The sequence below is a fragment of the Condylura cristata genome, unplaced genomic scaffold, assembly GCF_000260355.1.
Source record: "Condylura cristata isolate star-nosed mole 26May11 unplaced genomic scaffold, ConCri1.0 scaffold00010, whole genome shotgun sequence".
NCBI lineage: Eukaryota > Metazoa > Chordata > Mammalia > Eulipotyphla > Talpidae > Condylura > Condylura cristata.
Window position 1 is genome coordinate 23881460 of NW_004567111.1, and position 13220 is coordinate 23894679.

Genomic DNA, 13220 nt, shown 5'->3' on the forward strand with positions numbered 1-13220 from the left:
CGTATTGATTCTTTTAATGTTCTTTACCAAACACTATTATCAATAGCAATTCAATTACCAAAACAGTTGAGCCTAAAAGTGGAGATTGAAATAATCTTATTTAGTGAAACTTACAAATATATTAAATACAATACTTAAGAATATATTAAATACAGCTACTTAAGGAATTAAAATATGAGACTATTGAAACTATCAATTCACAAAAAAGCAAAAGAGGAACAGAGGAGCAAGGGAATGGCAAAGCTGTCAGAAAACAATAAGGATGTCATTACAAGCCTTAGTCTATCAATAGTTCTACACATAAAATAAGATTAAATTGTCTAATTAAAAGCAATATCTAATAAAACAGAGTGGATGAATAGCTTGAACATGAGATCCAATTACATGTCCCCAATAGTATGTTCTTTTTGCATTTACCAAACACATAGCTCTCAAACTGAAGAAATGGGAAATGATATTCTGAACAAATAAAAAAAAAACAAAAGTGATTGAGGGCAGCTATATTTATATCAAATAAAATAGACTTTAAGCCAAAAATTCTAATAAGGGACAAAGGTGGTCTTGACATTTTTGATAAAGGTGTTACAGTTCATCAAAATGGTGCAACAATTTTAAGTGTAAAGTGTGATAATAAATCCTCAATAGATATGTGTATAAAGTCATCATATTATACAGCAAACTTGAGTATGTGTCAATGATATCTCAATAAAACTAGGAGAAAAAGATAAGATAAACTAGCAAATTTTCTTTTGCTTTCCTGTCATGTATATGGCATTTTAATGTCCTCTTTATGCCTACCAATGATATTGAGCAGTATATGAAGTTCTTGTTCTTATGTTAATTAAGATAAAATGTTCATCAAGCATTGTAGCATTCGGTGATATAAAAGGATTATCAAATTGATACTTCTCATGATATTTTCAATAATCTTTAAGAAGATAGTGTAACTGATAGGGTAATTGAGAAAGTTATAATTGTAACTAATTGCAGCTGTTATATGTATATTCCAACTGCAAAAAAATAAATGAATAACATGATAATTATAAAAGCTTTCAGATAAATTGTATTTGAAATCAACTTGGGCATAATATTTTAGATAGTGAGAATAATACATTGAAAAGTTGTATCTGGGAAAAGGTACTGGCTGAAGAGAAAATAGGAAAGTTTAAATCAAAAAAACTGGACAATGAGAGAAAAGTTTGAATTTGAATTTATGTGAACAATTAGATACCAGTGTAGGTTCTTAAGAGAGGTGAGCAACATACGCCAATGATGGAGGTGATGAGGACATGGGGATGACCATGATGATGAAGACAGATGATGTCTACGACTACACAGGAATATGCTAAAGAACCCTCATTGTGTATGTGTCCGATCTTTCTGAAGCCCTTTGCATTTACTAATCCATTTTGACTTGATGGAAGGGAAATTATTTCCCCTAATTTTGTTTCATAGAATTAACAATGGAGAAATGAAGACATTTATTCAAGTTATGCATTTAATAAGGAGAGAAAATGAAATTCAAATCTAGGCAGCCTGGCTACAGAAGTCATGCACTAATAACTAACAATTGACTGCATCTCATAATTTACAAAGTTAGTTCTAATAAATGGTGCAGTTTTAGGAAAAAAACAAAACAAAACAAAACACACAACTGATTGATCTAGGAAACTGTTAGTTAACCCAAGCATTAAATAAGGATTATATAATTAGAGTAAGAGATGAGCTGGGAAGTATTTGAAAGAAGAATGTCGTAAGTCAGGTTCCCTGGAAGTAAGTGAAGTTTGAGTTCAGTTTACATGATTGATGTAGATTTCCTCAGAAGAACAGAAGTAGAGATAAGGAAGGGGCAAATAAGAATATGGTCTCAGCAGAATCTCACTGCCTTCTCACACAAGAAAAGTCAGACCCTGAGAAAAGACAGTATTTTATACCATGGTTTTATCAGTGATTACCAGGTACACACTACTATTGGTTGAGAGTGCAGGTGAGATGGGGGAGGTTGAAGAATAAGGTAAGAGGGACAGGAGTACCATAAACTCCCAGCAAGTGAGACCATCTGTTTGACTCTGTGAGAAAGAGCCGCTAAAAAGTGAGGTGCTAATGTCACTTGCACTGGTGGCATAAGGATTCCTCATAACAGGGTCTCAGTTGCAAAGTCTGCACAAGTTCATTTGAAATAAGCTATGAAGGAAAAGGGGACGCACTTGATGACTTCATAATATCTAACAGAAATTTCCTTCTATTGGTGGTGAATCGATTAGAAACAAGGAAGTACATATGAATGGAAATCTCACAGAGAAGACTGAATTTAGTTTAGGACCTCCTGAAATGCTACAGGCCAGTTTTGGATGGCTGGCATTCAAGACAGAATGAAAAACTCAGAACCACCATAACTTCCATAATTAAGGTCATGTGCAAGGGCAATTAAGAAACAGCAAGTATTAAGCCCAAAATTTAGAGGACTAGGGAAAAAAAAAAAAAAAGCTGGGGCAAGGAAAAGGGTTAAGGGGTCAGAGTAGGACAAGTCAGTGAGTTAAAGAAAAGTTAGATAAGAAATTCTGTACTGTTTAGCTGAAAAACTGATGCAGAGAACAATACTGTCAACACCACCACATAAATTGGAGAGAGACCTAGTAAAGTTAAATAGAAACTGAAGGAAATAAATGGGTGGTGACCTCAATAAAAGATTTTCCAGAACGGATGCATGCGTTCACTTATTTATGCACTTTTTTGCTCCTGTTTCACTGCATTAATGAAAGCAATATATGCACATATATAAATATCATGTCCTTTATGCATTATGGCACCATCTAAAATCTAATTCAAATATTGTCCCAAAATTTAAATGCAATATAAACTTTTCTGTATTTCTTTTGCCAAGTTAGTGACATGCAGCATATTTTGTATGTTAGTTGCTAGAGATTTGATATAATTAAGATTGAATTCTATGTCACATATATTTCTTCATAATATATGAATTTCCTGTGAATAAAACTTAGATTATTTTATGTGAATATAATCCTTTGTGACAGAAAACATACATGTATATGCATGTATATATGCTTATATATACATTTATGTGGTTTATAGTAATTTATATGTTAGTTCATAAGATCGATCATTTGACACTGATTAATGAAATTGCTGTGTAATAAATATTTGAAGAAATGCATGTGATGATGTCTTGTTAAATTTTAAGAATGTAAAGAATTGATACATTTTGTTATAATATTTAAAAAGCTTAAATATTTGTTAAATAGTTAACAAGCTGATAACATTAAATCGTTCAAATGTGTTTCCAAACATGGGTATTACTGCTGATAGAAAATCATAGATACCATGAAACACTTCCTAAATGTGTGTGTGTGTATATATAGATATAGATATAGATATATAGATATATATACATATAGATATATAGATATATATGTACATATACATATACATATACATATATATATATATATATATATATATATATATACATATATATATACATATATATTTATATATTTAAGTTCAAAGGTAAATGTTTCCCTTTGTTTCACCATGGCCACTGATTTGAAAAGTATGAGAACTTTTATGTAGCCATGCCTTATGTTGACCTTAGTTGCTCTCTTTCCTCTTACAATGTTCTTAGAAAAGTGTATCCAAAATTTCCTGCCATTTAGAATATATGTGTAAGCATCACATTTAGTTCTTTGACATATCCAAATCACTTATTGAGCATTTACTTATTTTCCAGAATACAAACATCTTGTGTTTTCCTTGTTCCATTCTTGTTATTTTTCCACTATGTGCTTAATGTACATACATATGCATACCTATTTGCACATTTATAATTTTTAAATATTAAGAATTGCAAACTTATACTGATACCGCCAATATCTATCTAACATTACAGGGTTTAAAAATGTTCTGTCAGTTTTTATATTTGTAATCCTACCTCTAACATTGAGTAACCTTTCTCTTTGATCCTCAAAAATATTCTAATTTCATTTATTCAGAAAGATGTTTCAGAATTAATTCAACCAGCTATGACAAATCAACTTCAACTACAGTTCTCTTTTATGTTCATTTCTCTTTCTTTAAAATTAGGATAAAACGCCAACTGCTATGCTGAAATACTTTTAAAATTTACATTTCCACTAAAGTTTTTCAAATATACAATGAACTTGATTCTTAGTAAAAGGAAAATAAATTACCAGAAACTAAAATACATATTTTTAATTATAAAAAAGTGGCATAAAATAAGAAATTAAAAATTATGAAAATTAAAATGTTGATTTTAATACTCTCTTCTTTTAGGTGTGGACAGTATTTCTAAACAAATAGAACTTAATATATAGGGAAAAGAAGGAAAATGTAATCCATGATAAAGAGTGAAATCACTCAATAAAAACTAGCTTAGAAATGGTTTAGTTGTTAAATTTATAAATGAAGGACAGTAAAGTATGTAGGAACAAATGTTGAAATATCTATACTAAAGAGGGATATAGTGCATAACAGGAATATCAAGAGAGATTTAGAAAATTTTAACACTGAAAATGAAGTATAATAGAACACCCCAGAGTAAAATGAACCAATACTCAACCTATGAATTACTCTCAATTACTGAAACATATGTAATTAGATTCCTAGAAAGGTGATTAAACCAGATGAAAAATAGACCCTGAATACAGGGTGTGATGTTTTATGCTTTTGTGTTGACTGAATTTATATGATCAGTGTACCAATCATTCCCAAAAGACATCAGAAATTCCATGTATGTTTAATCAAAAATCTTTTTTGACTTATTTGAAGCTCTCAAAAAACTTACTGTAAACTCTGATTTTGAAGATAAACCTCCACAATAATTAAATAAAATTAACAGAGAAGGTTATAAAGACACATTTATAATTATGTTTTGGCATAAGAATAATCAAATAAACAGAAAAGAAAATAGATAAACAAGAGAACAGTGTATATACAGGACACAAGTTCATGATAAAGATAGTATTTATTCATTAGGACAAATTAGTTTCTTAGTAGATAATACGTTAAATGTGCTGAGATTATAAAGGAAAAATAAATTTGAATTTCTTTCTAAAAGATCAAAATGTGAAAGGAAAAACTATTAAACATTATAGAAATTGCCAGAATGTTCTGTGACCAAAGATTACAATAAAATCCCTTAATCAAGTTTTCAGCTACATGCCTTCATAATACAATAAATAGACAGAGAATAGCTAAATAGATACATGCATACATACATACATAGATACTTAGATACATAGACAGGTAGATAAGGATAAAAAGATAATGTGTTGTGTACTTGTTGACACTTTACATTCATGGCCTAATAGATCCTATGACTCTTTCAGGCTTGTTCTGAGTTCAGTCTCCGACTATTTTGCTGCCATGTTTACAAGTGATGTTTGTGAAGCCAAGCAAGAAGAGATCAAAATGGAAGGCATAGACCCCAATGCCCTCTGGGACCTTGTCCAATTTGCATATACAGGTACAGTAAAACATATATATGGCTTTACAGGATTTAACAATTTAAAAAAGTCCCAATTTCCATTTGGGACAAGTATGGAACTGGAAGTGATTATGCTAAGCTAAAATAAGACAGAAGGAGAAAGGCAAATAAAATATGGTTTCATAGATATGTACAATATAGAGAGATTAAAGAAGGGGCCAGGCAAACCAAATCAAAAGCAAACCCTAATAATCTGACTCAAAATTTGAGGCTTATAAAGGGGAATGGAGAAAGTGGAGCAAGGTGAAGGGGCTAATGGCTGAGAACTCTGCCTTTTTGGGAGGTGTGGTGTGGCAACATACATGTTAACATATTTGGTAACAGAAGAGGTGTGAACCTATCCTTCTGAATTGTACAGTAATGTAAACTAATGTTACCTCAATTAAAACAAAACAAAACAAAAAACTGGGGGAGATAGGAGTGCTACATCCCTTGATGTTGACATTTCAGAGAGACAGCTTCCAAACCCATGAGAAAAATAACCTGCACGGGGCTTTTAAAATGACTTACATCTCAAGAGAGTAGACAAATTATTTACAATAATAAGTTTTATAAAGTGAATGTTTGAAGACAAGTGAGGTCAAAGTCTTAGAGTCAGGAAGAAGTCTGTCTAAATTCTCCTGGTGAAGGGACTTAAGACCTGCTTGGTCAATTTCAATTTGCATGCAACCTGAAAAAGTAATATAAAGGATCATTGGCCTCTCAGTAAGAGATTGCAAGCATAACCACATTATTGTTTCCTTGAAAGGGAAAGAGTCAGGGAGCTCACAATTTAGCGATCCTTCCAGCAACAGAAAGGCATAGATCCAACAGTTACAGCCTCCATTTCCTGGCAGCCTTGCATTTCTCATGTGCAAAACTAGGTCAAAAGACAGTCATCATAGTGCTGCACAAAGTTGGAAAGTATTTCAAAGCTCCCTGCTGAATGTAATGACCCAGATTTGGCTCTGCTTTGTTGGGGACAGATGGGATACAAAGCTGCCCTTCAGTTGCCACTTGGCCTTTTCTGTTATATTCATATTTCCCTGGTGGTTGAATAATTTCCAATTGTTCATTTATAGATATGTTTAGATTAGCATCATTTACATGGTAATAGTGAGAGTATTAGCCAAAACATAAACTACCTTGTCTTTGGTAATACAGTGTAACAAATTATAACAATAGAAGAGATCAAGTGAGCAATGGTTTAGAAAGGAGTGATAGGATCTGTGCTTATTTGCTAGCTTGTTAGCTATCTCTTAAGAGTTTTCTTGGAAGGTAAAGGGTAAAATTAATGAGTTGTAAGATATATAAAGTGTCTGTCATTCAGTATATTTTCTTATTGAAGGGGTTTTGGAGAAATTTGGAGAATTAGGCCCTTCCCTGTCATACAGTTATGTCTCAGTGCTATGAGGCTATCAGCAGTCGCTGAAGAGCAAGCTCCATCCCAGCCCAGAAAGCTAACTCACATGGTGCAAAAGACCTCAACTGCCTTGCCTGCTGCTCCCCTCAGCAGTGTTATGTTGGCGAATCCACCTGTCCTGCTCCCCTGTCTGTCTCTGGTGAATCCTCCCATTCCCCACCCACTGCACCTCTAGCTTGTACCTCAGTTCTATGTTAAAAAAAAAATACATAAATAAATAAATCAGAAAAAAAGAAATGTGAAGAATCAGCTATGTCAAAAATGTATAGCTAACTATATTCTCAAGTGTACTATGTTCACTAGATAGTGATGAGTACTTCAAACTGATTTAGATGAAAGAATCATGATATCCAGATAGTAAGTCTTGGAAAAATGGTATGTAGCCGATTTATTTCATTCAGTTAAAATTTCAGGGAAAAATAATGGATAAAGTAAAATTAATGGATAAAGTGAATTTTTGACTGATATATAGCTTAGTGATTATATAATTTAATTTCTGGGGGGGTTTGAAGAGGGATGAATAAACCTTTAAAGAGTTGCATTTAGTGAACAATTATCATGGCAAGATATAATAAATCTTGTGATTAATCTTGTGTGTAAAGTCAGGATTGTTCTAGAATTATTCTGTAGAACATCATCAGAAGTATGGAATCAGAGAAAATATGTTTATATTTCCTTATACTATTTTCAACTTATATAAAAAATTAGAAGTGTATAAGACCCTAGAAACTCCATCCTGAACATTACACATTTTACAGATGAACTTTTTACTATGTCTGAGTCAAAACAGATAATCCCAAACATTTTTTAGAGATTTATTTATTTATGCATATGGTACTGGGTTACAGTTCAGAAGTGTATGTGTGTATGTGTGTCTCTGTGTGTGTGTGTTGGGGGGTAGGGGTGAGAAGATTCACCAGAGACAGTGGGGAGCAGTGCAGGCAGATTGACTGAAGAACACTGCTGAGGGAAGCAGTGGGTGAGAGAGGTGAGGTCTGCTGTACCATGTGGGGATTCTCTAACCAGATATAGAATTGGTGCTGCAGTAGCTGTTGATGACTTCATAGTGCTGCGCTTTAACCCATTATGCCATTAGGGAAGGCCTTCCAAAACATTTTTTTTATATAATTGCATATTTGATAGTTCCAATAATCATTCACAAAGCCATCATGAGATAAATTAGAACTTTGTTTTTCTTTTAAGTTAATGTGAAGGGACAGAACTTTTCCCCCATTACTTAAGAACCTCTGAACTTTTTAATGCAACCCTGTCAGTGAAATAAAGTAACCTGGCAAAAACCATTAGTAAAATATTGAATCTATTACTGGAATAAATGTAGACAACAAATTGAAAGGCATTTTCTCTACTGAGTTGATGGTTTTTGTACAGAATCACTTATCATGGAATTGCTTGGAGTAGCTTATGACTGTGTTGACCTCAAAAGAGTTTGGGTAGCGTAAATTGAGTCCCCTATCGCTGTACAGTGACTTGCTACAACTCTGGTTCATGCCTCCTTCCTATATAATGCTCCAAAAGCATAAATGTCAAATAGATTTTGTGTTTGGGTGCACTAAATGATTTTCAAGTGGTGCTACATGCTTGCTATGTGTATTAGTAGACTTAAAATGGTCTCAGGAACAATAGGCTAAATTATAGACATTCTCTTTCCTTAGAGAACTTTAGTATTCCTTATGGAGCTTTCTAATATAAAGTTCAAAATAATCATGCTTTGTTATCCTCTGGTAGAAGGATACTTTATGATATGATATTAGGATATATGATGTTCCTCATTGCATAATAATGTACAATAAAGTGTGAGGGCTACTTCTTTGCTTGTTTGTGTTATGTTTCAGTTCTGGTTCCAAACTGATGGTCACATTGTAGAAATAAAAGAGGGAATTAAGAGATAATTTAATGTATTTGGAAAGGATAGACTGGGGTTCACTGTATTTTAAAGTTGCTTTCAGACTGACAGAAAGTTCCCTTTGGTTTATCTTTTACATAGTCTCTGCTATCCTCAGACACTTGAAGAAATACTGTGTTCACTCACGTGTAAGGAAATAGTGTTCTAACAAGTATGTGAGATGAGATTGTCAGGTCCTGTAGAGAACTGATAAGGACAAGGTTTTAAAAAAGGAAGCTGTCCATCTAGCAGTGGTATTAAGAAGAGGGGTAGAAAATTAAACTGCCAAATGGCAAACTTTTAATCATACGGAAGAGTTAAATTTCTTGTTAAAAAAATAAAGGTCTGTGTAGCTAAAGTTAATTAAAGTGGTGATACATGGTGAGGAATGTTAAGAAAGCTTCTGCTTTACTACCAAACATTTGAATGAAATAAATAAACACTTATAGGAGCTGAGATGTTTAATGTTCTACTTTAATATTAAAAAGTATATATCAATATATTCAGCTTGGACTAAACATTCTAAACTCCTTTCAGAATTTTTTATTGTAATTAAAAGTAAATTCTTGTTTCATTTTTATTACTTGTTTAATACAAGTAGCATGAATTATGCAAGCATACTGGCAGAATATTAGTTTTAAACACAGGGTTTTTTAATAGATGGGGAAATTCTATTCTGATCTTAAGAAACTGAGTTTTTAAAGATTGGCTTTATATATAACTATCATCCATTAAGTCTGAGTCCATAATTTTCATGATGTTCAAATAGTCTATATGTTCTGTAAGGAAAATAACAAAAGTAAAACAAATAAATTAGCTCATTATCATCAAATAATCTTTCTCTCCATTATTTTAACAATAAATCCTCTATGTTTTTGTGTGTGTATATGCATGTATATATGTGTGCATAGGTATTTCTGTAACACATAACACAAAATTAAAAAAAAAAATAGGGACTTCTTGTATTGATAATAAAGATGTGCATTTTTGACTCTTATGTAGCTTATTATTTCTGTTATTAAACTGAATTTTTGCTTGATGCAATAGGATTTCATAGATGCCTTGAAAGAGAAATAGCTCTGTGAAACTTAATATTTACTATCTGTAGAAAAAGGGCTATGCCTATATACTGAAGATCTTGTTCACTTTTTGAGTTCAAAAGTAAGACAATTCTCTAAGGTCTCATTTGATCAATAAAACTCAATTAGAGGGCCCTCCCTGGTGGTACAATGGGTTAGAGTGCAGCACTGCAAGCTAGCTGCAGCCGCTACAATGCAAGTTCGATCCCTAGCTCCGGAGGTGATCCACATGGCAAGACAGACCTCTCCTGACCTGCCCGCTGCTCCCATCAGCTGTGTACCTCATCTATCTACCTGTTCTGCTCCCCACTCTGTTTCCAGTGAATCCTCTCACCACCCCTGCACCTCTGGCCTGTACCCCAGCTCTATATACATAAATAAATCTTAAAAAAAAAAAAACTCAATTGTATTCAGAATATATTTGATTTATATGGAACGGCAACATCTATACTGAATAGAAGAGCACATTATTTTATCTATCAGTCTTCTAAAGTATTCAATTCTGTAACTGATATGTGTGATGGGTCTGAAATGCAGGTTGGCAAATAATATCACTAACAGTAAGTTTTGAGTACCTTGTTATAATCATGCACTGATCCTTTTTACTTGATTTTCTCTCAACAAAAATTTCCTGAGTATTGAGTGATTGCTGTTTTAGATAAAACTCTAACACAGGTAATGTATTAAATCTATATAGTTGACTAGGAAGAAAATTATAAACTATGACTTGCTAATGTTAGGACACAGGGGAATATATCAGTGCTCTTTAAGACTGGAGACAAGCAGATTAACATTGACAAATTAATTAGAGAAATGACCAACATTCAAAAGCATATTTACAGAGAATTTACATAGTAGTAAATTCTAAAGAATTATGGAACAGATGGTGATATTTATACTGTGTTGAGGTATCTATGTCATCAAGGAGGAAAAGAGTGAATAGGACGTTCTACATGATAGGAGGTGATGTGATCACCACACTTAAAGATGAGCATCTCACATGGAGATGGAATGATCATTGATAAATCTATATACAATTGGATAGATGATATACAACAAACTACTACATTCTTCTCAGTCATCAAGTGGGAAGCAATGATTGTTTCTTTAATTAGGAAATAGAACAAAGGACAAAATGCTCCGAAGACTTTTACTACTCTTAAATTAAAATAATCTGCATTGTTTATAGGCACTTGATAGATGTTCACTTCATAAAAAGGAGGAGGGGGTTAATGGAAGACTCCTAGACTGGGCATATTGGGAAGAAAAAAAAAGTGATATCTGACCCTTTGGGGGAGAGTGACCTAGCATTAAAATAAAAGGTATACTTATCATTAAGGTTAAGCCCCTATCCATTAATGTATGTCAAGTAAATGTTCAAAGTCAATATAATGCAAGTCCCTATGCATTAATGTATGTCAAGAAAATGTTCAAGTCAACATTTTTACTGAGTGAAGAATTCCTTATTGTTTCTAAATGATGGATAAGTAAGGACAGTAGAGTTCAAGCAATTTAATAAGAACCACTGATATAATTGGTCCTGACATGACAGCCAATGGACTTTCTAAGACAAAGGTAGGCAGGCAGACATGGGGGGAAAAATGACCTTTCCTATTGTTACTTCTTTTTTTTTTTTAAAAGATTTATTTATCCGTACAGAACTGGGGTAAAGGCCAGAGACGCAGAGGGTGAGAGGATTCACCAGAGACAGAGCAGGGAGCAGAACAGGCAGATCGACGATGTACACTGCTGAGGGGAGCAGCGGGCGGGTCAGGAGAGGTCCGCCACGCCACATGGATCTCCTCCAGGGCAGGCAGGATGGAACTCATGCGGAAGTGGCTTCAGCTTTTTAGTGCGGTGCTTTAACCCGCTGCGCCACCAGGGAGGGCCCCTGTAATTTTTTTTTTTTTAACTGATCCTAAATATTGTCCAGACTTGGAACGAGTAAACTCTTGAACTCTGAGGTAAAATTAATATGCTCCTAAATTAAAGAATTAAACAGATATAACTTGTCATTTTGTTCCTAAAGTTAGTAGGATCATTAGAGGACAACAATGATTTTCTTTGGGATTGAGGAGAGAGAAAGGGAGTGAATAAGTCAAGTATTTTCTAGAATGTTCCTCAGTTGGAATTTGTCTGATTATGATTACACTGGGAGTATTGATTTTGGTTTCCTTACATTAAATAAGGGTGCTTACTATCAAGCTGTGTTAGTGTCAACATGGATCATTTAGTAGAAGTAGTATTTGCCACGTTCCTGCACTACAACATTACTCGTATGCTTGTTTCCATCATATGCTGCCTGGGAAAGCTTTCTATGGATAGAGACACTCATTTACATTATACATTTATTATAAAATTCACTGAAGGCTTTTTTTTAATATAAAGTACTTGAGCAATTTATTACTTTGTTAAGTAAAGAATGAGTATGACTGAAAAAAAAAGTCAAAGTCACCAAAAATAAGGAAAGTTTGAGAAACTGTTACAGAAAAGAGAAGGATGAGGAGACATAATGACTACATGAAATATACCCTGCATGGGATTCTGAGATAGAAAAAGGGCATTGAGTAAGAGAATCGAAGGAAGTAATGTATGAATTTAGTTGATAATAAAACAATAATGATCCTTTAATTTATGATAAAATATCAGTAACATGGGAAATGTTTTATATGAAAAGTCTCATTTGTACTTTGTAAAATTTCTGTGAGTTTAAAAATACTCTAAGATAAAAGTTTATTTCTAAATCCCTACTAATCACTAAGTTGTAAATATTTAACTTTGTTTTAATTTCTAGTGCTACAGTGGTATTATTTCTCTTTCTTTCCCTAATGGTAGACATGATAACTGAACCATAGATATAGATAGACCAATGAATAATTCAATTTGTCTCAAGCATTTTATAGGCAGTTTTTGTACCTATGTGGCAAGAAACATTCATATTTTCAATGTAACTGATGTTAGAAATTTACTACACAGCACAGTTATTAATAGGATACCACTGTCTATTAAAAAATAGAACAATATTGATTCATATTCCTTTATCATTTTTGCTTTTTCCCTCTACATTCTCTCACAAAATTCCATTCCAATACATGATTAAGTTGAACTATGTTTTCTTACAGAAAATAGGAGAAGGCAATTGAGAAGTAATTGTAGCAACCTAAATGATAAGAAACAAAACAACAAAAAAAACCTTAGAGTTTATTTAAGATGAGGCAATAGATAAATGTAGCATACATTAAGGGTATTCCATTCAAAAATTACTCAATTCTTATTCTCCAGTTTATAAAAGGAAGAATGACTCAATAAAAC

The 13220-nt window shown here is 33.0% G+C and overlaps 1 protein-coding gene across 1 annotated transcript in view; it reads left to right on the forward strand.

The window, feature by feature from the left end:
- Positions 1 to 13220, forward strand: part of KLHL1 (kelch-like family member 1) — a 215918-nt gene that overhangs the window by 85255 nt on the left and 117443 nt on the right. Inside the window, exon 3 of the mRNA XM_004680304.1 lies at positions 5367 to 5503. Coding sequence (XP_004680361.1) covers positions 5367 to 5503 — 137 coding nt within the window. The remainder of the gene's footprint in view (positions 1 to 5366; positions 5504 to 13220) is intronic.